At 36.6% G+C, this 27,738-nt stretch overlaps 2 protein-coding genes across 6 annotated transcripts in view; one reads left to right on the top strand and one right to left on the bottom strand.

Moving 5' to 3' along the window:
- The first annotated feature begins 665 nt into the window (after nucleotides 1–665).
- On the top strand, nucleotides 666–27,541 carry CCNH (cyclin H). Of its 3 annotated transcripts, none has more exons than XM_054489781.2 (9): nucleotides 666–1,021; nucleotides 2,350–2,472; nucleotides 4,333–4,406; nucleotides 5,501–5,711; nucleotides 8,681–8,844; nucleotides 11,949–12,019; nucleotides 14,198–14,309; nucleotides 18,553–18,613; nucleotides 20,773–27,541. In XM_054489781.2, the coding sequence occupies exons 1-9, from the start codon at nucleotides 905–907 to the stop codon at nucleotides 20,815–20,817; spliced, it is 978 nt and encodes a 325-aa protein (XP_054345756.1). In that variant the 5' UTR covers nucleotides 666–904; the 3' UTR covers nucleotides 20,818–27,541. The 3 variants fall into 3 exon arrangements, with proteins under 3 accessions (XP_054345756.1, XP_054345757.1, XP_054345755.1); XM_054489782.2 differs by lacking the exon at nucleotides 20,773–27,541 and adding an exon at nucleotides 19,177–19,387; XM_054489780.2 differs by lacking the exon at nucleotides 20,773–27,541 and having other exon boundaries at nucleotides 18,553–18,801.
- The window catches only part of RASA1 (RAS p21 protein activator 1), a 123,839-nt gene continuing 117,861 nt past the window's right edge, over nucleotides 21,761–27,738 (bottom strand). For all 3 annotated transcript variants that reach the window (XM_054489777.2, XM_054489776.2, XM_054489779.2), the window contains exons 23-25: nucleotides 26,800–26,877; nucleotides 24,163–24,297; nucleotides 21,761–22,887 (exon numbers count right to left, since the gene is read on the bottom strand). In XM_054489777.2, the coding sequence (XP_054345752.1) occupies nucleotides 22,804–22,887; nucleotides 24,163–24,297; nucleotides 26,800–26,877 (297 nt within the window). In that variant the 3' untranslated portion in view covers nucleotides 21,761–22,803. The remainder of the gene's footprint in view (nucleotides 22,888–24,162; nucleotides 24,298–26,799; nucleotides 26,878–27,738) is intronic.

Here is a 27,738-nt window from a genome sequence, read left to right as displayed (position 1 = left end):
CAATTTTGAAAGTCCTATTGATTTAAAAAATAGTAAATACCTTAATTTTCATGATAGCTTACTGAAAGGCTCCCTAGAGGCAATGAAAATGGGACTCTCAATAAAACGAATACTACCATACATCCTGGCTTCAGAGATGAAAACAGAGGAGAGGATTGGCTAGTTATCAACAGAAGGGTAAGGAAAAAAAGCACAGAGAAAGAACAGACAAGGCAACAAAAGTGGCAGAACTGTAAGGGCCAATACACATCCACTGCTTCAAGTTTTTCAGCCATGTTCCATTCTCCGAGATTTCTGGTAGTGCTTCAAGAATACTGGTCTCCAAACTCTTCCTGAAAAGGGCTAGGAATGCTTCTGCCTGAAGATCTTACCTATTCTTTCTGGGCCCCGTGATCTCCCTACATGATTGATCAACCTACTATTTCAAGTCTTTCAAGCCTTTTCACAAATGTCAACTTCAGTGAGGCCTCTATTTAAAAATGAGCACCCTACGAAGTCCTTTCCTCATTTCTGATTAGCCCCTGTGAATTTACATCAGCCTACTCCATACCCTCAGTTTATGCCCCTTGAACACTCTTGCCGGGCGCTTCTCCTTTAAATCTTGCCTGGAAGGGGCGGAGCTATGTCCCAGGCTCACTGAGAGGAGCGCTCCCTAGGCTCCGCCCACCTACGTCTCAGAGGGCGCCCCAGCGAACCCGGGATATGGTCTCTTCCTAGTCCGCTCCGGAAATGCAACTGCGCACGGGCTGGCCACGTAATCGTGACGTCAGCGAGCCCGCAGCGGCTGGCCGGACGCCCTAGGCTTCCGCGAGATCTTCGGTGGGGGTACGGGTGCTTTACGCCACGAGGCTGATGCGTTTGGGTTCTCGTCTGCAGACTCTCTGGACCTGGTCACGATTCCACAATGTACCACAACAGTAGCCAGAAGCGGCACTGGACTTTCTCCAGTGAGGAGCAGCTGGCAAGACTGCGGGCCGACGCCAACCGCAAATTCAGATGCAAAGCCGTGGCCAACGGGAAGGTGAGGTTTTCCCAACGGTTGCCCAGTTGCCCGATCACTAAATTCTGAGCAGCTGCGGGAGCTCTTCTGGCTCCCAGGACAGTCTGGCTCCCTCATTTCTCTGCCTCTGCGGCGCGGAGTGCGTTTATCTATCAAAATAAGCGAGCACCTTGCCAGGTTCCGTGGGTACAAAGACGAACAACGCCATCCCCGTCGTCGAATGGCAGACAAGTAACCAGTCTTTGTAACGTAGTGAAGAAGAGAGTAAGTAATGTGCTAAGGTCGTGCGTGGCAAGAGCCGTTCACTTGTCAAGAGGTGATGTTGGGGAAGGTTTTTCCCAGTAGCCAATGCGGAGAAAATGGGAAAGGACGTTCCAGGCAGTCAGAACTACCGTGCAGAGTGGGAGGGAGGTCACAAGTTACAGGGCTGGTGCGTGGACGTGTTTGTGGTCGTATGTGGCCGAAGTTGAGTACCTGTGCAGGAATGGCTGGGGAGGGTAGGAAGGGAACTTGTAAGTGGAAGTGAGGCGTTTAACATTTCCACTGAAAGGATGAGGAACCTTTGAAATATTTAAAATGGGAAGCTAACCTTATCAGATTTCCGTTCTGGAAACAGCGCTCTAGCAACCTCGTGGTGAATGGGTTGGATGAGGGAGGGAGACCAGAGACCAAGTACAAACCAAGTGACTGAAGATGGTTTGGACTATGGCCCGCTAGCCAAGTCCTTTCTGTTACAGCTCTCGGACTGGTTTAATCTTTCCTACAAGCTCCACTCCAGCAAGTGTTCAGTGCCTCCAAATTACCGATACTGAGTTACTTTACTTTCTACCTTTAATTCACATCTATTTCATATCACTGATTTTAGCACCTGAATTAGTTTCCTAAGGGTTGCCTTAAAAAAAATAACCACCAACTGGGTAGCTTAAAATAACAGAAATTTATTGAAACATTTGCCGTTTTTTTACAACTTGTGACGTAATGACTGACCGAGAAACGGATGTTGGAAGCTTTCCAATCATATTAAAAAAAGTCTGTCTACTTTTTAATTTATAATGATATCACAACTATGAGCATGTGCACACAGCCTGTCATGATTGTTTATACTTTAATGAAGCAAAGGTCTAGCTGACATTCCGAAAAGTCGTGAAATGATGGTACAGTTTTAGTTTATTAAATATTTTCCTACAGCTATTTTGTGTAATGATTAGCGAATCTATAAAGAAAACGAGGCGTGATATATACCCTTCGTTGGATATATAAACTAAATTTAATCTGGATAGAGAAAAATGTTTTACAATTGTTTAATTCATTGAATTCATTGAACTTGTGTTGTAATTGTTGATCTAAAGGTTCTTCCGAATGATCCAGTCTTTCTTGAGCCTCATGAAGAAATGACACTCTGCAAATACTATGAGAAAAGGTTATTGGAATTCTGTTCGGTGTTTAAGCCAGCAATGCCAAGGTCTGTTGTGGTAAGTTACAGTAGTGATGAAATATAATGTCCTTTAGTTGGCTTGTGAAGTTTGACCTCTTCTAAATTCCCTGTCCACTCAAGTCTTAAAAATTCACCTTAGTTACAATTAATTAGTTTTTGGCACATTTTATATTTTTCAATACAGGCCTTAAATCATGAGTTGCTGCATCATATCTTCAAAAGTATTTCAAGTCTCACTTTGTGGTCAGAAAAAAATTTGAGGTCAGGTAATGTCATAAAGAAAGAAAAAAAATAAATTACTTTCCTCTAAGTTCTCAACTAGTGAGCCATAGTACTGGGACTAGCACATAGACTACTGCTTTTCCAACTCTGTGACACCCAATAAATGTTTGAAATAATGCATTCATTCATCATTGGTCAACATATGCCCCAGCTGAAACTGATACCATAAGATTTTTTTAAGCCTTGATTAGTAGAAGCTGGAGTTTTATCTTTGGTTAAAAAGATTGTCTTATTGTTTCAGATGTATGGTTCTGAGGACCTATTTGTTTTTTGCTGGGGTGGGCAACCGTGAGGAGAAACAGGTAGCTGAGATTAAAAAGCAGAAAGATAAAAAAGCTAGAGTGGGAGGGTGTTCAAAATGTTTTTACATTATTATCTCACAGGTTTGTTGTGAAGACCAAATATAAAAGTATATCTTAAGTAAAAGTCTGTTAAGTTTTAAAGTTATACAGTGTGACTAGCTTACGACCCAGTAGAGAATAATTTTCTAGGAAATTATCTCCATTTTTATAGTTGAAAAAAAATTGAAGTATGTTGAAAATATTAAGTCCATAGAATTTATAATTTTTTTTTCATCTGAGATATCAAAGATTCAGAGAGAGTTTTAGGTATACTCGATTAGTTTATATCTTCAGATTTGGCTTATTCTTACAAAAGAACTGTAAAATGAGGTAGTAAATTTAAGTGATCTTATCAAATGAAGAAAAAATCCTTTAATGAACTTCTTTATGGAATTTATTTTTAAATAACATGTTTATCATTGGTGAATAATTTTTTGTTTTACATAATGACAAAACTAAACTTTTAAAATACTTAAAAGGAAATATTCTTTTTTCTATCATAAAATAGATAAGTGGTTATTTCATTGGTTCCAGCCAAATGATATAATGGTTAAAAGTACAGGCAGGTCTTACTTGAATTCATTCCTGTTCCTTATTAGCTGTGTGACCTAGATAAGTCAGTTAACCTCATTGATACTCAGTTTCCTTCTCTGTAGAGATAGTAATACTTCACCAAGCTGTTGTAAGGATTAAAACACGATGATAGTTTTGTGCTTAGCACAGAGTCTGGCACATGGTATACATTCAGTAAATGGTAGTGCTGCTTCTGCCATTCAGTTGGCAGCAGTGATCACAAATCATGGAATGGATACATGGTTATATCACAAATATGGAGTGGCTTTAGAGAGAAGGCTTATTGCCTTGCCCATGTTTTTTTGTCAGTAAGTATTTTTATAAGATTGGTTAATCTGTGAACGTTTGTATTTTTCTTCCTGAATTTATCTAATTCAGGACATTTTTGATACTCTGAATTCTAAAACACACACACATACATACACACACACACACACGTATTTTTAAATCGAGTGACCATAGGAAGGATTAGCCAGAGTAGGCTGGGGATAGACAAGCAAAGGAGGGAAAGAATCTTTTGGCTATGGCATTTCTGTAGTAATTCATCACAATTTATTTTGATTAAAGAAGAATTAATGAGTATTAGTATTTTTCTGGGTAATCTCTACAAAGAAACCTTTCCATAAATAAGTTCTGTTTCACAAAATTAAACATTTAAAATTTATGAATAGATCCTGATGATATATTTTTTTAACCCTTAGGGTACGGCTTGTATGTATTTCAAACGTTTTTACCTTAATAACTCAGTAATGGAATATCACCCCAGGATAATAATGTGAGTATGTCTGTCTAATATATTGTTTTCATTTAAGAAGACCTTTATACTCTTTTGAGTATTTTTTGGGAGGAGAGAATTGTGAGAGAGAGAGAGAGAGAGAACTGACTTCCTAATACAGGGTAATTTAGACTTGAATTCTTTTTTTTTTTAATTCAGAACTTGAGATCTCTCTTTACCTGTACTTCAGTAATTCTGATGGCATCTGAACTTCAACTTGTCCAGATTCAAATTTTGTTTTTCTCAAATTAGCTACTTCTCTAACGTCTCTTCCTATTAGACACCTTTGTTCTTCCAGTTGTTCAGACTGAGAATCATTTGTAGGGGCCCCTCCCACGTCCAGTCAGCTTACGGATCCTATAGCTTCATACTCATTTCAGTTGAACAAAGGTCTGTTGTTGCTGCTCTCTGCTGAGCGCTGTGTCTGTCATTAAAGATGAAATTAGTATGAAACTCATCAAAGAGTTTGCTCTCAATGACATTGTACCTGTTTTCTCTTTTTGATTCCCATTTCCGCCAGTCAAGATTAGGCCCTTGATCTCACTGCCAACTGTTTTTTACAGTAGCTTTCTGTTTTCTCATACTGAACAACATGAAGTGGCCAGGTGAATTTCACACGTTTGTCCCTTAAATAATAGTCCCTTATTCAGATGCCCTTAGAGACTTCTGCCGATGGCCTTCCACAATGTTTCTTTAACCTACTTTTCTTCCCATACTTAACGTGGTACATATGTGGGTACTGCTTTATTTTTAACTCTTCCATCTACATTATACAAAGTACTCTTACTCCTCAGTTAATTTGTTTTTCCAGATATTTAGGTTGTACTGCATAACACTGTCATTGAGTCAGTGATGTTTGAATGCCATGGCAATATTGGTTTGACCTAATTTTATAGTTGTCTTATGTCTCCTAATGAAGTGTGAACAGGAACTGTCTTTTAAAAAACAATTCTTGCAATGTCTAGCAGTCACTTTTGAATATTAGGCAATTATAGAATATACTTTTAGAAATAAATTATTTAGATATAAAAGTATATGCATGTTCTTCCACCCCACCCACCCCCTGCCTCCTGCCTCCTTATTTTTTCCTCTAGGCTCACTTGTGCATTTTTGGCCTGCAAAGTAGATGAATTCAATGTATCTAGTCCTCAGTTTGTTGGAAACCTTCGGGAGAGTCCTCTTGGACAGGAGAAGGCACTTGAACAGATACTGGAATATGAACTACTTCTTATACAGCAACTTAATTTCCACCTTATTGTCCACAATCCTTACAGACCATTTGAGGGCTTCCTCATCGACTTAAAGGTAAACTTGATGTAAAATAAACTAATACTACATTCTCCTTTCCTATTCTTTAACAAAAAGAATCCAAAATTTTAAAACTCATAATCATCCTCGTTGTTATAGCATGGATACAACTTGTGGGTCTGGCCTGGTCATCTAGGGCAGTTGTTTTCAAACTTCAGTGGGCATCATCAGTCATCTGGAGAAATTGTTAACTGAGATTGTTGGGTGGGACTTAACGTTTTTCTGATTTAAGTGATCTGCAATCTGATTTAAGTGATCTTCATTACGTCCAGGGATGTAATGAAGACCACTGAGAGTTTAGAACGGTGCTTATTATAAAGGCTTAAGATAACTCTTCCAACTTTGAATTATATTGTCATGGATCTGGGCCTGATTTAAACCATAAAAAATTCTTAAACTAGAAGATTGCTAAGTGACTTATGTTTTTAGAGGTTTGTGAACTAGAGTCACTATGTAGGCATCAATAATATACGTAAACAAACATTGAGAAAAGCAACTTTTAAGTTGTTTTGTTTGGCTCTAAAAGAGAAGTTGGATAGTCTGAATCGAATCAAACAAATCAGGAACTGGTTCATTCATATTAGATCAGTGGCTCAATTTGGGTACCTTCTATGTGCCAAACTTTGTACTTGAGGATGTAACCAGAAATAGGACAGGCACAGTCTCAACTTTTGTGAACCTTACAATCTAAAGGTTTTAGACAATCATATATCCAGTGTGCTCAATGATACAGAGGGGAAAATATATTTTAGAGGGAGATAACAGATTAAGGAGTAAGGAAAGCATTCTGAGAACGTATCATTTAAAATAAAATTCAAAGTAGGAATAGGAGAGAGAAGAACATTCCAATCAGAGACTTACCTGGTAAAAAGCTCAAATTCAAGAAACCATTCCGTGCTAAAGAGCCTGAACAGAGCCTAGCAATGCAGGGGGAAGAGATCACAGACAGCTGCTGCCAGAGTGGAAGGCAGAGTCTAGACTGTGGAGACAATGTTACAGATTCTGAATAGAGCAAAGAGAAGCTAGTGAAAAGTTTAAATTTAGAGAGTGGCATGATTAGATTTGCAGCTTTAAAAGATCATGTTGGCAACCTTCTGGATCAGGTATTTATTGCGCATCTGTATGTGTCAGGCATAACGTGGAGAATGGATTAGAATAGATTAAGTCAATAACAGGGTACCGTTAAAGGAGTCCAAGCAAAAGATAGTGCTGGGCTTCGCTTGTATGAAGGTTTTGGATACAGAAAGAGCTTCTTGGGCTTCAGAGATACAAGATGAGTATCCCTTATCTAAAAAATTTGGGACTAAAAGTACTTGGGATTTCACTTTTTTTTTTTGATTTTGCAATATTTGCATTGTGCTTACTGGTTGAGCATCCCAAATCCAAAATCTGAAATGCTCCAATGAGAATTTCCTGAGTGTCATGTCAGTGCTCAGAAAGTTTCAGATTTTGGAGCATTTCGGATTTTGAATTTTTTGGATTTGTGATGCTCAGCCTGTAGTTAGGTAGAATCAATAGAACATGAGGATTGATTGCCTATAGAGATGAGGACAGAGGAAGAACCCCCAGGTTTCTGACTGGGTGAGAGTTTTTTTGTGGTTGTGTTTTGTTTTATGGAAGAGACTGGCGCGCATTTAAATACTGAGGCAAAGAGCTAGTAGTGAGAAAAAGATGAAATACAAAATAGTCTCTGTGGAGTAAGATGGAAGGGGTTGGCATAAGATTTGGAAGCAAGGTATAAGAACTGGCCTTAGAGGGAATAATAGCTCTTTCTCTTAACAGTGGAAAAGGGGAAATTATGGGTTAGGATACTGTTATGCCTCAGGATTTGGTGTTGACAGGAAATAGCGCCTTTCTTTGGTAAGAGAGAGTTTTCTGAGAGTGATGGAGTTTCTGAGAATTATCAAAGACATTAAGACAGATGGAAAATATTTATGCAGTCACTGAAAAATAGGAGAGTAAATTGTCTGTGGAAATACTATGGTTGCTTGGCAGTGTTTAAGAGCCTTGCTGAGGTCAGTGAACATGAGTTTATAGTAACATTACCAGACTTCTGCTTGTATGGTTTTCTCTGGCAGCCCTCAGAAATCTTGGTATAGTTGCAAAGCGAAAGTTTGTTGGATTCAACCACTGTTCAATTTCTGGTTTTGCCAGAAATTTGTTGGCAGCATATTGGGGCAGGGAATTCAGGAGAGAAATAAGGACCAGAGGACACTGGTGAGTGGGAGCAAGTAGAGGGATAAGTGAGCAAAGGTTCAGGGGAGGGAGAACAGCTGTGAAATAAATGAGTAAATATATTAGAAAGGGAGGCATTGTGGTCAGAGTAGTGGGTCTGAATTTTCTCATATCACAGGTGAGGCATTTTTGCACAATTGACTCTGAATATTTTGTTTCAGAGTGTAGAAAAGCTTTCTTACTGCTTTAGGTGTTGAATATGGATATCTGAGGACTTAGGATTTATGGTTTATTTTATAGGGTATGAAGAACTGTCAGGAAATAGGAGGTCTTCCACATCTCTTGGGCATACTCTAAAACTTTTTCTGTGGGAATTTGAAGTCTAGTGTGTTCTAATCAAATCGAGATTAATTTTTATTTACTTCTTCCTGAAAGCAAATTTTAAGTAGAAGAAATTTCATATAAAAATAAGGTGTATTCCTAAATGTGGCCTTACATTTGAATCACCTGGGTTGCCTGAGAGAAGCATTTACCTGGGAATATGTATTTCTTGGCCCTACTTTAGACTCAATGGAATCTCTAAGAGCTTCCCTTCCCTCCCCTTCCTACTCAGGTGGAAAAGGACCAAGAGAAGGGATTAATGTAAATTGAGGACAGTGTCAAGTACTGTGCTAGGAACTTTAGATATGTTATAGCACATATTTCTTAATAGGAGTTGTGTAATTTTTAAACTGTCGTTATACTCCATTTAAACCCTCAGAAATGGTAACATTTGCAAACTTTCTTTCTAGACCCGCTATCCCATATTGGAGAATCCAGAGATTTTGAGGAAAACAGCTGATGACTTTCTTAATAGAATTGCATTGACGGATGCTTACCTTTTGTACACACCTTCCCAAATTGCCCTGACTGCCATTTTATCTAGTGCCTCCAGGGCTGGAATTACTATGGAAAGGTATTAATTAGTTTTTTAACTTAGGTCAAATTCAGTCACTGGGTTTATTTATTCATAGAATCATTTCTGACTGTACTCTTTAATATTCCTTGTGGCTGGGATGGTTGGTGAAAAGAAGAAATGAAATTGCCTTTTGAGGAAATCTTTAAACATCATGAAAAATATTGTTGAACTAAGAGGATACATTTAGGATTAAAGTAGAAGTAAACCAGGTGATCCTTGAAAGACTGATACAGCTATCAGTATATGACAAATTTAGAAGTTCCTGTGAACTGGTGAGCAACTTGAGTGCAGCAAATGTCTGCCTTGTTTTATCTTTATTCCCCTTCTGTAGAGCGTGTATGACACATGGAAGTTAAATATTGTTAACTAACTGAAGCACAAGCTAGCAGCCAATTAGACATTTTTAGTTTCTATATTAAGTTTCTCAATTTATGACCTTTGAGGTTCTGCTTGATTTCATTCCTAGAAATAGCTGAGGAAGAAAGATGATAAAACTTCCTAAAGTTAATTAAAACTATTTTACATGATTATAATCCCTTATCCATAATTTCAGAATCCATTTCTTAAGGTGGCAGCAAATAGAGCAGATTGTATTTAGTTTTTATTTCACTTAATAGGAATATTTGTGTTCCCTTGCAGAAATCTTAATATTCCTGATTACAGACATCACTTGGGTATTTCACATTTCATAATATATACACCAGATAACTTTTCTAAGACATGAATACTTATTAATAAGAATTTCACAACACATCTGCATCTAGGATAAGGGATTGTAGGTTTATATTTTATTTATGATATGCCTCTTCTCTGCCAACGCAGCTTACCAACTGTATATAAATGTATACATTTAATCCCAAAGTGATTTATATCTCCACTTATTTACTAAGCAAACATTTATTAGATACCTTCTATGTACTACTATGCACTGTACTACACTTTAGGAATATGAATAAGATAAATCTCTGCATTAGGAAAGATGGTCATGTAAATTATTGATGTATATGGAGTTAAGATGCGGACTTCCATTAATTTTGCAGGGGTTGGTTGGTTATTTTTTTTTGAGACAGCATCTCACTCTTACCCGGGCTGGAATGCAGTGGCACAGTCATAGCACATTGCAGCCTCAACCTCCCAGCCTCAAGCGATCCTCCTACTTCAGCTTGCTGAGTAGCTGGGACCACAGGCACACACCACCACACCTTGGCTAATCTTTTTGTTTTTTTGTAGAGTTGGGGTTTCCCTATGTTGCCTAGGCTCATCTCAGTCACTCCTAGACTCAAGTAATCTCCTGCCTAGGCCTCCCAAAGTGCTGGGGTGACAGGTGCACACCACCATACCTGGCCTGCGGACTTCTTTCTGTAAGGGAACAAAAGTCCTCTTTTCCACAATTCAAATAACCAAAAGTTTGATTAATCTTGAAACATTGTATATAGTGCATCTATAAATTCTTCAATGATGAGATTTTAATTATATAGAGCGGGATGACGCATCCTAAGGTCCAAATGAGTTTATTTCATCTTAGAAGTTAATTCATTATAATTCCAGGAAGGCAAAATTGAAATTGCCATACCTTTGGCTCCTTGCAAATTTAATAGGCTTTCGTAACATTCCCAGAGACTAGACATTGGGCCTTTTTTTTTTTTTTCCTTTAGGGAAATGCTTTCCAAACATTTTTAACTTACAGCTGATTTACAGGCAAATTTTTGGGATATGTGGAAATGAACTTTACATTTATTGCTGATTTCAAAAGGGAAAGCCCCTCTGCTGTTGTCATAGTCTGGATAATGCCTCAGATTATTAATCATAGGATTATTACCGTTATTTCTGGGTTTTCTTCTCTTTCTTGCAGATTTAGAGCTTTATTTTTCATCTGCTACTTTAGGTATTCTTATTTGCCTGTGGATTTTATTAAAACACCACAATATTAAAGTTCAAATTCAAAATTTAGGTTAAGAGTTGCTAACTTCACAGAGATAATGAGTCTAGTCAGCCAACTCTTAGCACCAAACCTATGACCCTTATGCTTAAGAAATCAAAAGGAAATGAGAGTAAAAATAAAGGAAGATGACAAAAATGGGAGGAATTGTAGGTAGGAAAGGGAAAGGAAAAAACTAGTTATTTTGAATTACTGGTAACCGGAAATGGATTAGTTGTCAGGAGATTTCCTGATTTTCAGATCCAAAATTTATTCCCACAGTAGATGATGATGATGTAATATCAAACAGTTATCAAAGGTTTATAATAAAATTTAAATAAATCTGGATAAAGACAGCAACAAGAGTTCTTAAAGCGTTGCTTTCTATTTTTCTAACTATTACCCCCAAGAGAAAAATAAGCTTTTTGCATTTGTGTTTGAAAAACTATTTAGCACTTTGAGAATCTGTTCATTTGGGCTTTTATCAATCATAGGTGAAGTTCAAGTATGTAAAACTTCAGAGTAACTGAAATTTTAATATATAAATTATATTTTCATACTGTCAGTGGCTCTGAGAAAAACAGGTAATTTGGGTTTTATATCACATTGATAAATAAGTTTAACACCTTTGATTTGGACTTGATGCAAATAAGATGTAATAGATTTATAAAGCATTAGGTGATAGTCTTGTTTTTTTGAATGTCTGTTACTCCACAAAAGTGCAACTATAGATAAAATGGCTTTCATGTTAAGGGAATAGAGAATCCTTACTAGTGCCAGATTCCAGTTTTGCTGCTTCCTAGCTTTATTACTTTGGGCAAGTTACAAGATCATGACTTGTTCATCCCTGTAACTCAGATTCCTCATCTGTAAAATAAGGTTAGACTTATTGGGCTTCTATATGAAAAGATGTAAATGTTATAAATACTGGCTATTACTGTTGCTTTCATACTATTTTCCCTCTGAAAGGTTGTACCTGAATGTCACTAAACTTAAAGGAACAATAAACATCTTTTAATGTAAGTGGTAATAACTCCTTAAAACATAGGAGTTACAGATTATACATTCATAAATTTAAAATATTTTTTAATTGCCTTTGATGAGCATGGAGGAAAATAATTTATGATGTCATGTTTTCTCAATGTGCTGTATGTTTTCAATAGATTTTTCTTTTCTTTACTAGTTATTTATCAGAGAGTCTGATGCTGAGAGAGAACAGAACTTGCCTGTCACAGTTACTAGATATAATGAAAAGTAAGTAAAAGAGAACACTTTACAAAATGTTCTTCCAATACAAAGCTCCTTTCCAAATAAATATCTTGGCGTTTAACTAGAAATATAACATAGATTTTTGTTTAGATTTCTTTTCATTGAATTACTGTATTATGGAAGCATGAAAGACACATTGGTCTAGAACAAATAGAAGGTACATAGAAGGAAGTAGTGTTCATATATATGGAACTTATGCAAAGAGTGAAAATAGAGTCAGATTTAGAAAGGATTTAGAGATTGACAACAGGATCCTTTTAAAGAATAAAGAAACATACTAGGCACTGAAAAAGATGTAATGGGAAATAAGGATAATGTTTAAATTTGGAACTTCTGTTTTGTAGATAAATTATTTTTTTAGGAGAAATGTAGAAGGAGATTTGACACACTCAGAGAAGGCACTGTTAAGACAGCAGAGAAAGACTTAAAGATGCTTGCCTTGAAAATTGGAGTGATGTGGCTGCAAGCCAAAGGAAGCTGGCAGCCATCGGAAGCTGGAACAGGCAAGGAATGGATTCATCCCTGGAGCCTCCAGAGAGAGTATGGCCCTTCCAGCACCTTAATTTTGGCGCAGTGAAACATTTCAGACTTCTGGGCTCCAGAACTATGAGAGAATACACTTCTGTTGTTTTAAGCCACCACTTTTGTGATAATTTTAATAGCAACGTCGGGAAACTAATATAGCCCTGCGTAACCAAGACTTATCCAGCCCAAAAAGTCATTAGTGCTGGTGTTGAGAAACCCTGTCATTAGTGCTGGTGTTGAGAGTTGAGTAGAATCTCTACTTAACTTATTGGCTGGATTAGCCAGTATTCTCCATTCTTGACCGTGGCACACTTGGTCATGGCTGCTAAGCTACTCTTTGGGGTTAAAAGTCGATCATGTTTGTTTCCAGACCTTCTTGTGTAAATTGTTCTTGTCAATTAAATGTGTATTGTAATTAAATATTAAACCAGTAGAATATAAGATTGAAATCTTGATCTTCGGACAGTAAATGGGTATACGTTTTATATATTTTGTGTTTTAAAATTTAAGATGCTTCAGGGCATCTATGTATCATTTCACTCTGCTCGAAGTGATCCTGAGGGCTTCCTTCTTTGAGAATGATGGCTGTGATTTATGAATTATAAACTGTAGGTCTTTAGTTATGCCACTAGGGGGTTCACTTTAAAAGCTAATTGTGATTTGACTGTAGCTGTTAGGATCATAGAATTTAGTAGGTAAAGGTCTTATTCCATAGCTTAGTTTTATTACTGATTTCTTCTCAATACCTTTATTTTGCTCCACTTATTTTAAAATGAAATAAAAACAGCGCTTCATAAAACACTCAGAAGTTTAATGCTACTAAGATATTTGTAATTTTTGGAACATAGATACTGTCCTAAGGGTGTTGAGTTACAAGTATTAATTCAGTTAAAAATACTGCTTTGTTTGCATTATGAAATAGGTCAGTAGTGTAGTCATTTGGATCACATGGCTGGCTAATAGTAATAGTAAGCCCATTGGATCTCTCATCATTCCCCTAATCTTGAAATTTGTATTCTTTGGTTTATTATAGTTGAATAACAAGATCAGCTAGAGGATGCTTTTGCAATTATAAAGTTACTGATATAGTAGTTTGCTTTTAACCTAAAGTGAACATTTTTGTATAGGGTCTGCATTTTGTTAAAGCAAAGGATTATTAACAAATTTTTACTAAGCATCCTCCCTTTATTGCATGTTGTGTAATAACAGTTTCCTTTGAAAACAGGAAGTATACTCTTGGCCCACTATCTATGGAATAGAATACTACGAAGATGGTTAGTGATAGAGAACAAAACATGTTCACTAAATCATTTAGGGATTTTTTTTTTTTAAGTTTTAAAACTGAACAAGAAGTGACCCCAGTAGGATTTGCCAAAAATTAATACTAGATTATACAGTGTGCTTTATGCTGTATATGATATGGGCTAAACAGCTGAGAGCCATAATTACTTGAACTAAACATACAGTGCTTATTGGATTTTAATGTAGAATGAAATGCAGAATGATGCAAATCCTGAGAATAACCATGTCATTTGAAGAGTGTTGTTTCCTATGACAAAATGGAAAAGTAACCAGCTCCCTTACTATGAGAAGGAGGTTTGCTTACTCAGTTTAAATTCTTTTTTTGTATCCACATAGGCATGAGAAACTTAGTAAAAAAGTATGAACCACCCAGATCTGAAGAAGTTGCTGTTCTGAAACAGAAGTTGGAGCGATGCCATTCTGCTGAGCTTGCACTTAACGTAATCACGTAAGTTAATGTGACAGTGTTAATCAATAGACATAGTTATCCAGTCCAACTGGTTCATAAATCATTTTATTGATGTTTGCTCATTTGAGGAAAGCTGACTGATCCATTAAATCAGATTTTCTTTATTGAATGGACATTTCTAATGAGATTAAGGTAATAGTTCGGCATTCACTGTGCAGTTCTGATCCTGCTGTGTTCTTTGGCTTGCAGGCCCTGTCCTGTTCTGTTACTTCTCATGGGATTTCAGGGGTCAGGGTCTTCCTAAGGAGTCCTTTTTACCTTTTCCTGTCCTTTTAATCTTTCGTCTCTTTGAAGTTGTGATATCTGATCTGAGGAACAAATATGCTGTTCCAGACTTCTGTTAGCTAGAGTAGAGAAAGTTGGCATACTTCTTTTTTTTTTTTTTTTTTTTTTGAGATGGAGTCTCGCTCTATTGCCCAGCCTGGAGAGCAGTGGCGCGATCTCAGCTCACTGCAAGCTCTGCCTCCCGGGTTCAGGTCATTCTCCTGCCTCAGCCTCCTGAGTAGCTGGGACTACAGGCGCCCTCCACCACGCCCGACTAATTTTTTGTATTTTTAGTAGAGATGGGGTTTCATCGTGTTAGCCAGGATGGTCTTGATCTTCTGACCTCATGATCCGCCCACCTCGGCCTCCCGGCATACTTCTTTCAGTGACAAACTTTATAGTGACGACAAAGCCAATAGGAAAAGAGGCCGTTTAATTTCTTCTTGTGGTTAGCCATAAGAACACCTTTAATGTCTCTTAATTGATTTGTAAGCTGAATGTGAAAATCACCATAAAGTTGGCAATTTGTGCTTTGCAAATTGAAAGATCCACTGAAACTTTCTTTTTTGGGTGTTTAAGCAGTTGGGAATTTGGACAGGTACTAGGATTAATGAAACTGCCATTTTCTATTTCCTGTGGGATGCATTTTGTTACTTAAAGTTATACCTTATTTGTTAAAATTTAATGGGAGTTATCTGTGGCATCTTATATTTAAGATGTGTTTGAGGTATTATTTCTGTAATTGGTGAATATGTGCTGCTGGATACCTATGAAAAGCCAGAACAGCATTCCAAGGCCTTTATGTCAAATACACATGACTCAAATTCCTTACCTATACAGTTGTAGTAGGGGAATATCTACGGACTTAGGAAGTGTGCAGAATATGAGGTTGTTTTATTATAGCTATAACGACAAAGCATGGTTTAGCATAGAACTTGAAATTGGTGGATTTCATTCACTCCCGGGTTTCAGTAGTAACAGGAATTTTTCAGAGTGGTTACAGAGAAGTAATGTTGGCTTTAATGAATAAAAGTATTGCAGCACTGATTATGTTCTTTTTGCATTGATTTTGAAATGGGATTAGACCAGAGGTTGGCAAACTGTGACCTACCAGGCATATCCAGCCCACTAGCTGTTTTTAGAACACAGTTTCTTGGAATGTAGCACACCTATTTGTTTATGTATCACCTATGGCTATTTTCATGATACAGCAGAAAAGTTAGGTAGTTGAAACAGAAACTGGTTATAGGGCCTGCAAGGCCTAAAATATTTACTGTCTCTTTAAAGAAAAAGTTTATCCACCCCTGGATTAGACGACTGAACTACTAATCCTACCCTTTCTAGCTAAGTAACTGAATGGACCATAATCCAAAATTCTTAACTGCCATAGCTTACATTTTCTTCCAGATTGCCATCTGCCTTGTACTAGGCCAAATTCTGAATATCTATGAGTACTTGAGGGGTGCTTCTCAAACTGTGAAGGACTTCTAAAAAAAAAATCACTAGATGTATACTTTTGTAAAATTCAATAAAAAATGAATTACTAGAAAAGACAAAAACATAAGCTCAAGTTTTATTAGATTCAGCAGTCATAAAATTATTATATCAAATTGCTATTAAAAATTTCTAGGGCCGGGCACAGTGGCTCATGCCTGTAATCTCAGCAGTTTGGGAGGCTGAGGCGGGCGGATCACCTGAGGTTGGGAGTTCGAGACCAGCCTGGCCAACATGGCGAAACCCCGTCTCTACTAAAAATACAATAATTAGCCGGACGTGGTGGTGGGTGCCTGTAATCCCAGCTACTTGTAAGACTGAGGCAGGGAGAACTGCTTGAACCCCAGAGGGGTCGCAGTGAGCCGAGATCACGCCATTGCACTCCAGCCTAGGCAACAGAGCAAGACTCTGTCTCAAAAAAAAAAAAAAAATTTCGAAACACAATTCCTATACTTAACTCACTACAAACTGGAAACCGTTCATGGACCAGCTCTGGTACTCGCTACCATAAGTAGTGCTACTTTAGGACTAAATATTTGTTTTCCTTGATCTTCAAAATTATTTTACATTTATTTTTCATGACACAAAAACTGTTTTGTCATTGTCAGTCAATACAAGTGAAACCAAAGTTCCCTTTGATCAAAACCCAAATCTGTCATGACCTCAGAAGTTACTTAGCAGTTGTTTACCTTTGCCAGCGTTTTCTCTGCACGTATATCCATATGTGTATATTTATGAAATAAGTCGCTTTTTTTCTTCTTTGCATTTTTCATACATATTGTACAACGGGTAATTATCAATGCTTAGCTTTTGCTAGTCTGGGTGAAAAAGTATCACATTGGTATTTTAATTTGCATTTTCTTGATTATGGGACATTGAACTTTCCATATTTAACAGTCACTTATATTTCTTCTGTATTGCTTATTTATCCCCTTTGCCCAATTTTCTGGCTTTTTTGTTTGGTTGGTTTTTTTTGAGATGGAGTCTTGCTGTGTCACCCAGGCTTGAATGCAGTGGCGTGATCTCACTGCAACCTCTGCCTCCCGGGTTCAAGCAGTTCTCCTGCCTCAGCCTTCCAAGTAGCTGGGACGACAGGCGCATGCCAACACGCCCAGCTATTTTTTTTTTGTATTTTTAGTAGAGACGGGATTTCACCGTGTTAGCCAAGGATGGTCTCAAGCTCCTGATGTCATGATCTGCCCACCTCAGCCTCCCAAAGTGCTGGGATTACAGGCATGAGCCACCACACCTGGCCACATTTTTGTGATTTGTAGTGCTTTATAGATTCTATATACAGTCATCCTTCAGTATCCATGGGGGATTGGTTTCAGGACTTTCTGCTGATAACCAAAATCCAAATGCCCTAATACAAAATGGTGTATTTGTATATAACCTATACACATCCTCCCATATACTTTAAATCATCTCTAGATTACTTATAATACCTACATACAATGTAAATGTTATGTAAATAGTTATACTGTGTTCTTGAGGGAATAATAATAAGAAAAAATTCTGTACATGTTCAGTACAGATAGAATTTTTTTCCTTATTTTCAATCCGCAGTTGGTTTAAGTCCACAGATGTGGAACCCACAGGATACAGAAGGTTGATTGTACTTAATGATATAGTCTATTGTTTTTCACAACTTTTTTCCAAATACTAATTTTTGCCCCAGCTCCCACACCCCGCTTTTTTGAGAAAAAGTCTTCTCCCTGTCATCCAGGTGGAGTGCAGTGGCTCGATCTTGGCTCACTGCACCCTCCGCCCTCTGGGCTCAAGTGATCTTCCCACCTGAGCCTCTCAGCAGCTGGGACTACAGGTGCTCAACCACGTTGGTTAATTTTTTTATTTTTTTTTGTAGAACGAGGTTTCGCCACATTGCTCAGGCTGGTCTCAAACTCTTGGGCTCAGGCGATCTGATGCCTTGGCCTCCTAAAGAGCTGGGATTACAATTGTGAGCCCCTGTGTCCAGCAGGTCCCAGCTTATTTTTTATTTCATGTTTTCCTAGTTACTTGAAACACTTCTTATCACACATTAAATTCGTACTTCTGCATAGTTATTACTTTGCTTATCTAGTCTGATCATTGATCTGTTTAATATCTCACTTTTATTACCGTAGCTTTTGTAGTGTGCTTTGAAGATGACTGGGACAGGGTCCTCCAACACTGTTCTTTTTTATATTCTCTCCTATTTTTTCCACACTCTTTCCTAGGTCAGTGTTAGACTTGATAGATTCCATGAAAAATTTTATTGGGGTTTTAATTAGAATTGCATTTAATTTAAAGATTGATTTTAAAAGTATCATTTTCCCTACCCCATAGCTCTTTATCTTTTTCCATTTATCCAGGCCTTGTTTTTCAGTAGATACATGATATTGCCTATAGTCTTGCTAGTTTATTTTACATTTTATAGTTTCTGTGACTGGTATTGGATTGCTTACTGATAGTTGCTTAATTATAGGAAGAAGAGGAAAGGCTATGAAGATGATGATTACGTCTCAAAGAAATCCAAACATGAGGAGGTATGTTTTACTCCAAAGATGAACTCTAAGTCATTTTTGTTATACATTCTGATGTGACTATACTGTTAAGATTTATTCTCCAAGAGTACAAGCATTATAGAGTTGTGGGTTTTTTCATTTTTTGCATACTTCCTTACGTACAGTACTGTTGTCCATTATTAAAGGAATTTTTCTCTCTTCTGTCTTTACTTAATGAAGAATCCTTCCTGTGTTCATAGAAAGCAGAAGCAATACGCATACATACTACATTTTTGCTTTATTTCTTATTCTCCAAGGATTTTTCCCTTACCCCGTTTTAAAAAAAATTTTGTATCTGTCAAGTCAGATAAGTGAATAATCAGAGGCAAAAGGTCACAGCTGTAACCTTTATTCCTCACTGGAGGAGTCTGGTGAGACCATGCCAACATTACTAACAGTGAACTATTACAAAATTTCCTGGTTTATCTTTTGTAATGTACATGGGTAAAAGGAGGAGAACATTTTCTTAAAGGGAGGTAAGAGGTAAACAAACAATACTGGTTATGCTTCAGTGTTATCCTTACCACACTTTTTTTCCTTCTTAGGAAGAATGGACTGACGACGACCTGGTAGAATCTCTCTAACCATTTGAAGTTGATTTCTCAATGCTAACTAACTAATCAAGAGAAGTAGGAAGCATATCAAACGTTTAACTTTATTTAAAAAGTATAATGTGAAAACAAAATATATTAAAACTTTTCTATTGTTTTCTTCCCCTTTCATAGTAACTTTATGTAAAATAAACCATCTTCAAAAGAGCTAGAATAGCACCTGTTTTGAATATTCTTATTCCATCATGACTAATATCAAATTAAAGCTGCAACTCATTTGCCTAATTTTTTAAGCAAAATATGATAGGCAAACCTATGCTTTTTTAAAAAAAAAAAGGCACCACAAAAACCAAAACTTAGTAGCCAGCTTTAAAAGTGTTAAGGAATGTGTTTTGCCCTCTAGAAACCTTTATAAATGGCTTTTTGAATGCCATCCTGATATATTTAGCTATTTGTCTATTACTATTAAACTGCAGAAGATATTTCAACTGTTACATGGTACTGAAAGCCAGTCGTCTGGGTAATGAATATTATTTTTCTTTACTTACCCGAAAACATTTCCAAATGGGTTTTTAAAAAAACCAGGTATATGATTTTGAATAGCTGTCTACATCAAACTCTTAGGCTAGTATAGATAAGTAGGTAGCAGCAAATTGTATATTCAGTTGTGGTTTTTTAATTTTGTTTTGATGTAGGGTCTTGCTGTGTTGCCCAGGCTGTCTCAAACTCCTAGGCTCTAGTGATCCTCTGCCTCAGTTTCCTGAATAATTGGGACTGCAGGCACACGTCACCACAGCCTTATAATTAACCTATTAGATCCTATAACTGAATCCGTATAAGTAGATTATAACAGTTACTAGGAATTTTGCAGATTAAATATGTTCGAGAAATGTAATTCAAATTGAAATGAGTCAATATAAAAATATGAAAGCACAGACTATTACAGCAAATTACTTAGATATGAATCATGGCCAGCTGTATTTCACTATGTGACCTTGGTAAGTTATTAAACCTCTAAGTAAGTGCCAGTTTCCCACACTGAAAATGGGGAAGATAAAAATGCCTACTCTTCATAGGATTAATTAATTAGAATAGTACCTGCATACACTAGTATTCAGTAAGTGTTAACTATTATAATTGGAACCAAACTGTGGACGTCTGTTTATCAAGCCAGATTTTTTTTCAGGAAAACTGGCTTGAAGGAATTCCGAGTAATTCAGGTGTCCTGAATCTAATTAAATTGCACAAATACACACACCACCTCAGTCTCAGTACATCTCAGGCTGTACTTTCCGGAAAGGTAGGTACCATTATAGTTAACATCTACTTTAAGGCAATACTTACTATATGCATATTCATCTCTCTAACAATTCTTTACACTGTAGGCTTGAGTTTTGTGGTTTTTTGTTTGTTTTTTTTTCTCATGCTAGAGTGAAAGGAATAAAATTTGTGATTTGAGATTTTTACAAAAGCAGAGTGGAAGAAGCCAAAAGTTATAAATCCTCCATCGCAGTCCTAGTTAAATACATTGCTGCTAGGCTCTAGACAGAATTACAAGATGTTCACAATTTGTCTCATTTTCCCTTTCAGATCGCCAAACTTTGGCATCAGAGCAAGGTCCACACTTATCACTGAAAATTTTCCCACCCAGCCCCATTAAAAAAGTTAAAGTGTGAGAGATTTTATTTCAACACTGACAAGCTAGTTACTACAGGGCCTACAAAGGTAAGTAACAAGTTTCCATTTCAACTTGAGAGAGAAATGATGTTAAAATATAAGAAGCAGGGTAAGTCAGGTTTGTGATTTTAAATAAAAGGGAGAAGGATTTCAGACTGAGGAATGACAGGTTAGTATGGCTGAAGATTGAGGCGTGATTAGTGGGAGCCAAAGTTCACAGCAAAAATATCTTGACTAGTCCATATCCTCCCTGTCTTCTATCATGTAACCAAGGAAGGAGACCACCTGGGATACTATGTTGGTCCAAGTCCAGCTAAAAAACAGAAGGGATGGAAAGGAGAGTACTTTGATAAAAGAGCCAAGAAGGGAGAGAATGGAATGAATTGAGCTGATTTCAAGGAAAAAGGAGCATGGGACATGTTGAGATTTTTGGTATCAGTGTTAAACGGTGATTGAAGCCACATAGGTTAGCAGCCCCCATAGAAATAATTGCCTTTTGTAGCTTGGAACTATTAAGCAGACATCTTTTAAGCCCTTAGCATTTTTTTTTTTCCTGTATTTTATACATTAGAGGAATAGCATAAAGTGTTGCTCTTGGAATTTAGGCCTTTCCTTACTGTGGGAACACCTCCTTGGGTTCCTGTCTCACTCACTTTGATTACCAATGTCATTCTGCCACGTATGTTCCATATGTCCTATCTGCCCTGCACAATTATGAGAGGGAAGGAATTGTTGCATATCTAGAATCCTTTTCAAAAGAGGCCATTAGCAAAAATACTAATCTAAAGCTTCAGCTTCTCCCTGGGCCTTGCTCTGGTGCTAAGGTTTAAACTGCCCCTGAAGGAGGAAGAAAATAAATAAATTAAATGCTTAGCTCTATTTAGACAGAAGTAATCAATTATGCAAGATATCCCTTGGTTTTATTTTAACTTAACCTTTGTGAATACTTCACAAAAATACACATACAGAAGTAAATAAAACTATACAGTTGAACTAAATATCCAGCAGATACAACAAGTAGTCAGAAGTTCAAAGATGGATAAGTTAGGCAGCTGATGAGGTTGTCTGCATAATCAAAGGGGTAGCACAAATAATGAACAAATAACTTTTAACAAAAGCATTCTAGTTAACATAAAAGAAATTGGTAGTCTATAAAATGGTTGAATGGGTAACATGCGTTGATCAATACAACAACCAATAATATTTACTGAATTCAAACTATTTACTTGTAAACATTTAACAAAGCATTATGAGATCTAAATACAGTCTTTGACAATTTCAACAAAATAAGTAGTATGTTTAAAAAATAAAGCTGATGAGCAATAGATCATTCTATATATTTTCTTTCAACAGTTCCAGCAAGAGAAATAGCAGAGTATTTTTTAAAAGTATACAGCAAAGATTGTTCCTATTATAATGACAAACTCTGGAAACTGTAAATACAAATAATCATTGAACAGTCAAATGGTCATATTCCTAATCAGGAAGTAGTTACAGTAAGAACAGTCTGCAATCCAGTTATACACAATTGTCAATAAGAGAATGTGTTTCTTGTCAGTTGATTTCATAGTTCTTTCTCTAAGAGACAGCAAAACTTTGGCAACTGGGTGTACTGAAAATATATTTTGAAAGTTCAAGATATCAAGATACAGTCATAGCATTTCGTTTTGTGAAAGGTGATCTGTTGATCTGTACACCAAGGCTCAGAGGTGGTTAAAGACTGATTCCATGTGGAAATAGTGCAAATATCCTGCACAGATAGCTTACAAGGTTGCTGGCATAGTTATTCACCAGCAGAATCTTGGATTTTGTTTGCATAGCTCACACATCACTGGAATGTGGAAAAGTGTGCTATTTTTTGGCAAGAGCAAAGGAGACATTAAACTGAAGTGAATTACCATGTTGGGCATGCTGAATCCATGCAGAACACTGGGGCGAAGGCTGCTACCTGACATCATTGGTTTTTGTATACTGGTTTTGTTTTTGTTGAAGCAGTTCCGTTATAGCCAGAAGCTTTTTCAATACGTGCTAGACAGAGAGAAAATGGTATGAAAATAAATGAAAGCTCGGTCAGCAATTTCAGGATGGGAACCTGGATTTGAAAAAAACTGTATCAAAGCAAAAGGATGCATAAAATATTACCACAATTCCACTCAAAACGTAAGTTTCTGTTATTCAGTCATTGGCTGAGTATTTCTGGTCATAACTAAGAGAATTTTTATACCCTAAAGTGAACAGAAATTTGTTTGTGTTTTGCATGCTTCTACATTTTAGGCCAGAACTATCACACTATCACATGCTGTCAGAAGCAGTTTACCTCTCTTTTAAAAAAGGCTTTTATTTTTTATTTAATTTAATATCTAAGGCAAGTCAAGTCATATTATTAGTTTTGAAAGCTGCGGGGGGAGGGGCGGGGAGGAACAGGTTTTGAGGATTCTAGAATCTCAGATTGTAGAGAACTCAGTCACCAAACTCAATGCTTTAATCTCTTCTACAAAATCCCTGCCAGATGGGTTAGCCAGTGCAGGGACAGCATTCACTATCTCCTGAAACTACATTAGAAACTAGTCAAAACTGTCCCTGTGGTCACTTCCTCTCAGTAGCCCTTATGTCAGCTGAGGACATTCAAAATGTAACTCATTTTGTTCTGTATCTCCAATATCTTAATTGACCTGCTATTAAGTCCCTTCAAATTCTGGTCTGGTCTTTGAATACATCCTAATCTGTATCTGTTTGGTGCAGATGGCAGAGAGAAGTCTATCGATGTAGTCTACTGTTTCTCAAAGTGTAGGCCATGGTTCACTTGCATCAGAATACCTATAAATTCCTGTAAGAGTTTGTTAGACGTGCAGCTTTCAAGGCCACACTTCAGAATCTCTGGATGTGAAATGTGACAAACATCCCAAATAATAATCATTTGTTTCACAACTGGAGAATCACTTTGGCCACGCACTGTATCTGTATGTGACAGAGAAAAGACAGAAACTGAAAGAAAAAAAAATAAAATCAATATTGACTTACTAACTAGCCATTTTCACATATGCCACCAAAGTATTGTTACACTGTTTTCCAGTAGAATGAACATTCAGACTCGAGCAAAACCTGATGTTTTTCAGTATTAAATGTACATCATTTTAGTCTGGGCCCGTTATTTCTGTCTGCTGAGATCTTTTGTAATATGATGCAGAGTCTCAAAAATTTAATGTAACAAGATAAAAATGTTAACCAGAATTCAGCTGTTTATTACCTCTCAAAGTGTTATCCTTGAAACAACATTGTTAATGAAGGCTGGCGAAAGCCTACCTGCTGGGCACCACGCTCATTACTGAGCGTTCGAAGTTCATCTGAATGAGCCACGCAAATCTCATGCAATGCTGCTAAATCACGGGACAGGTCCGTTCTAGAATGCTCTGTAGTGTCCGGAAGTTCAGGTACATTCTTTAAGGAAATCGTAAAATTGCATTTAGAAATACAGATCTCTTTTTTTTTTTTTCTTTTGAGACAGAGTTTTGCTCTTGTTGCCCAGGCTGAAATGCAATGGCATGATCTCAGCTCACTGCAACCTCCGCCTCCCGGGTTCAAGCGATTCTCCTGCCTCAGCCTCCCAAGTAGCTGGGATTACAGGCACCTGCCACCATGCCCGGCTAATTTTTTGTTACAAATACAAATCTTTCTTTATAGTCTCATGTGAAAAGATTCTAATTGGGTATATTAGATAATTTTTTTTAATACTCAAATTTCTCTTAAAATTCTAAAGATTCTTATTGAAATATAATATTCAGTATTAATGATGGTAAAATATAGACTTTGTAACCTTTGTATTCACATGAAAGCCAGATTCCATTTTTTTCCGTAGCATGACAGATGTGGTACAATATTATTGCTATTCTAAAAATAAGGGGCGGGGGGTGTGGCTTCCTAACAGTTAGCTTTATATCTGATACCTAGAAATATCTGAAATCTAGAACATATGCCAAATAGTGTAGGTTAACTGCTAATCTGGATTAAATGCAGCCTAAACTTAAAATTCCTAGATGAAATTTCATTATTAAGCTCCTGTAGTTTGTCTAAGTTGATAACACATGTAAGTAGGAACTGCCCTATGAAAATGCAATGAGAACCTGTCAGGTTTGCAATTATCTGTGGACTATGCTCAGAATACTTGTTAATGTGTGGGAATAATCAGTGTTAATAATGGTACTTTCAGATAAGGTTCATAAAGTAACTTAGTCACTATAATTAAAGTTTATAGTGTAGGTTGAATATCACCCAAAATGCTTGAGACTAGAAGTGTTTCAGATTTTGGAATATTTGCAGTATACTTGCCAGTTGAGCATCCCCAATCCAAAAATCCAAAATTGGAAATTTTCCAAATAGCATTTCCTGTTGGTGCTCAACAAGTTTTGGATTTTTTAGCATTTCAGATTTCAGGTTAGGGATACTCAACCTGTACTTTATTATCAACACTAAATGCCAGTGTTATTTTAAGCCTTGGAATAACATTTAACAAGGGCTTGGATTACCAGTAAAACGGTGACAGCATTTGCTTTACATTGCTAAAAACTGCAAAACAATGTTTTCTATGGGATAGAGAAACACAGTTACTTGGAATACATTCAGTGATTAAAGGATTATAGCGATGAAAGACACCATATTTGCCTTCAGAGAACTGACTCTAGTAGAAAGGACTTTAGAAAAGTAATTATAGCAACACAGAATTATATATCACAGATATGCAGGAGATGCTTAGGAGGTAAAACAAAAGTTATTTTATTCATGTTTGGGGTTCAGCAAAAGCTTCCTGAAGGAGATAATAATTGAGGTGGGTCTTCAAAAATAAATTTGGCTTATACAGGTGGTGAAGAAATATAGTAGTATTATATTTGGATTCTAAGCAGTATGAAATCCTAGATTGTGTGGCGTAACTTCTCACACAGTTCCTTAAACATTATAGTAAAAATGTTTTCCAATGATTGACCAACTATATCCCAGTTCACATATAGAAGCATGATGGACTTTTAGCATTTTTGTCAATTTCACTATAAATTTCACTATAAATATGGAGCTATGCCATAATTTTTCATACACTAGTTTTTATACCTGAGGTTGCAAACTAGTGACTCACGGTATTCCTGATTTGTTTGCCACAAATTGTGGTGGTCTTTTTAACTGAATCTGAATACATTAAGACAGAACATGGACACCTCAACCTCCAATCCTAGCACTCCCTAATGCCATGCCTTATACCTGGCTCTATTCACATGTACATGCACCTTCCTGGTTTCTCTATATATGAACTGAATTACTAATAAGTTTAGTTTAAAACTGACTCAGTACCTGAAAATCTGTTCAATCATGAAAATTTAACTTGATTAAGAAAGGCAGGGTCCTAGAAATTATAAAATACCCTCATTCATAATTTTGTAATCACAATTTATTTTATTAACAGGGCCCAAATGAGGCACAGATATTCACACTGAAGGAAGTGTAACACCAAATCCATGTCTTTTATTCCTAGAAAAGAAGACTTTTCAGTCTATTTACTTATTTAACCTAGTCAGAACTGTGTCATCGTCTTGCTTCAAGCCCCACATAGTAGCAGCAAAGTAAAAAAGCTGAGGCGGCAACAGGATGTCATAGCAGTCAGATGTGATAGCTTTAAAAGGATATGAAAAGCAAGACAGACCCTAAAAAATGATGGAAGTAGTCTAAAAGCCACAATAATGTATGCTTTGGTGTAAACTATTTAGTGTAAGAATAAATGGTTTTAATTACAAACAAAAATGCTGTTTTTTGTTTAAGACGACAGACAAAAATTTGCAGGCTTTTTGTCTTTTTAGTTTTGGATAGAAAATCTTTCTAAAGATTGCTGCTTAAATGGGTTAACTCTGCTATACCAACTATAAGTTTTTAAAAAGTACCTGAAAACTATATACATACCCCAAGTTCATCTAAAAACATGATCATACGATGTTTGTTGCTTTTGATGAATGGATTGACACCTTCCATGTAGGGCTCCTGAAAAATAAAATGCTACTATTATATGCACCAGAAACAAACCACTGTTTGACCTATTAGGTTGGTGCAAAAGTAATTACAGTTAACAGCAAAAACTGCAATTACTATCGCACCAAATTAATATAGCAAAACCCATACATGTAGCAATACTTCTTATAAATTAGGTGTAGCAGCAGCAACACATTCACAAGAATTAATTAAATCATATAATGACAGTATTTTCCTTCTAGTATATAAGCAAATGGCTATACTGAGGAGTATGGGTATTTTTAATGAAAGAAAATTCTGGACCCAAGCACAAATTGTAACACATAGCCTGGCAGACACAAATTCTTATATATAAATTCACTCAAACATGGCCCCAAATCGTAGGTTTGAATCCAGCAGAGATTACAGGGAATTAAAATACAATATAATAAAGACTGCAATAGGAAAATATCTTATTTGTAACCTGCCTCAAGATTCAGATGAATTCAAAACCTAGGCCATACACGTAGTTAACTGCTCATCATACTAAAATCCTGACTACTTAAAACCATGCTATAAATAGGGAAAATGTTAAGATTAACACACACTTTCAAAATCAGTAAGAAACAATGAGATAAGGACCTCAATAGTCAATTCCAAAGATAAAGACATGAACGTCTCTCTAACAGTAATAAAATAATGAAACACAAAATATTATGCCTATCAAATTGGCAAAAAAGAAAAAAGTATAGTACCCAATGAGTTTTGGCAAGGCTATGAGGAGCAACAAAAGTATCTTAAATTGCTGACAGGAAATCTTGTAACACATAGCAAAAGCCTAAAACATGTATTTACTTAGTAATTTTACTCCAAAGTTCAGCTAATAATTGAACA

Source organism: Pongo pygmaeus, chromosome 4 (genome assembly GCF_028885625.2).
Source record: "Pongo pygmaeus isolate AG05252 chromosome 4, NHGRI_mPonPyg2-v2.0_pri, whole genome shotgun sequence".
Taxonomy (NCBI): domain Eukaryota; kingdom Metazoa; phylum Chordata; class Mammalia; order Primates; family Hominidae; genus Pongo; species Pongo pygmaeus.
This window is presented reverse-complemented; position numbering and strand designations above follow the sequence as displayed.

Excerpts from the sequence above, each read along its gene's own strand:
- CCNH (XM_054489780.2), top strand. The coding sequence starts at position 905 with ATGTACCACAACAGTAGCCAGAAGCGGCACTGGACTTTCTCCAGTGAG. Across the intron at positions 5,712-8,680 it reads GCTTCCTCATCGACTTAAAG|ACCCGCTATCCCATATTGGA; the intron begins GTAAACTTGATG and ends CTTTCTTTCTAG. Across the intron at positions 12,020-14,197 it reads GTTACTAGATATAATGAAAA|GCATGAGAAACTTAGTAAAA; the intron begins GTAAGTAAAAGA and ends GTATCCACATAG.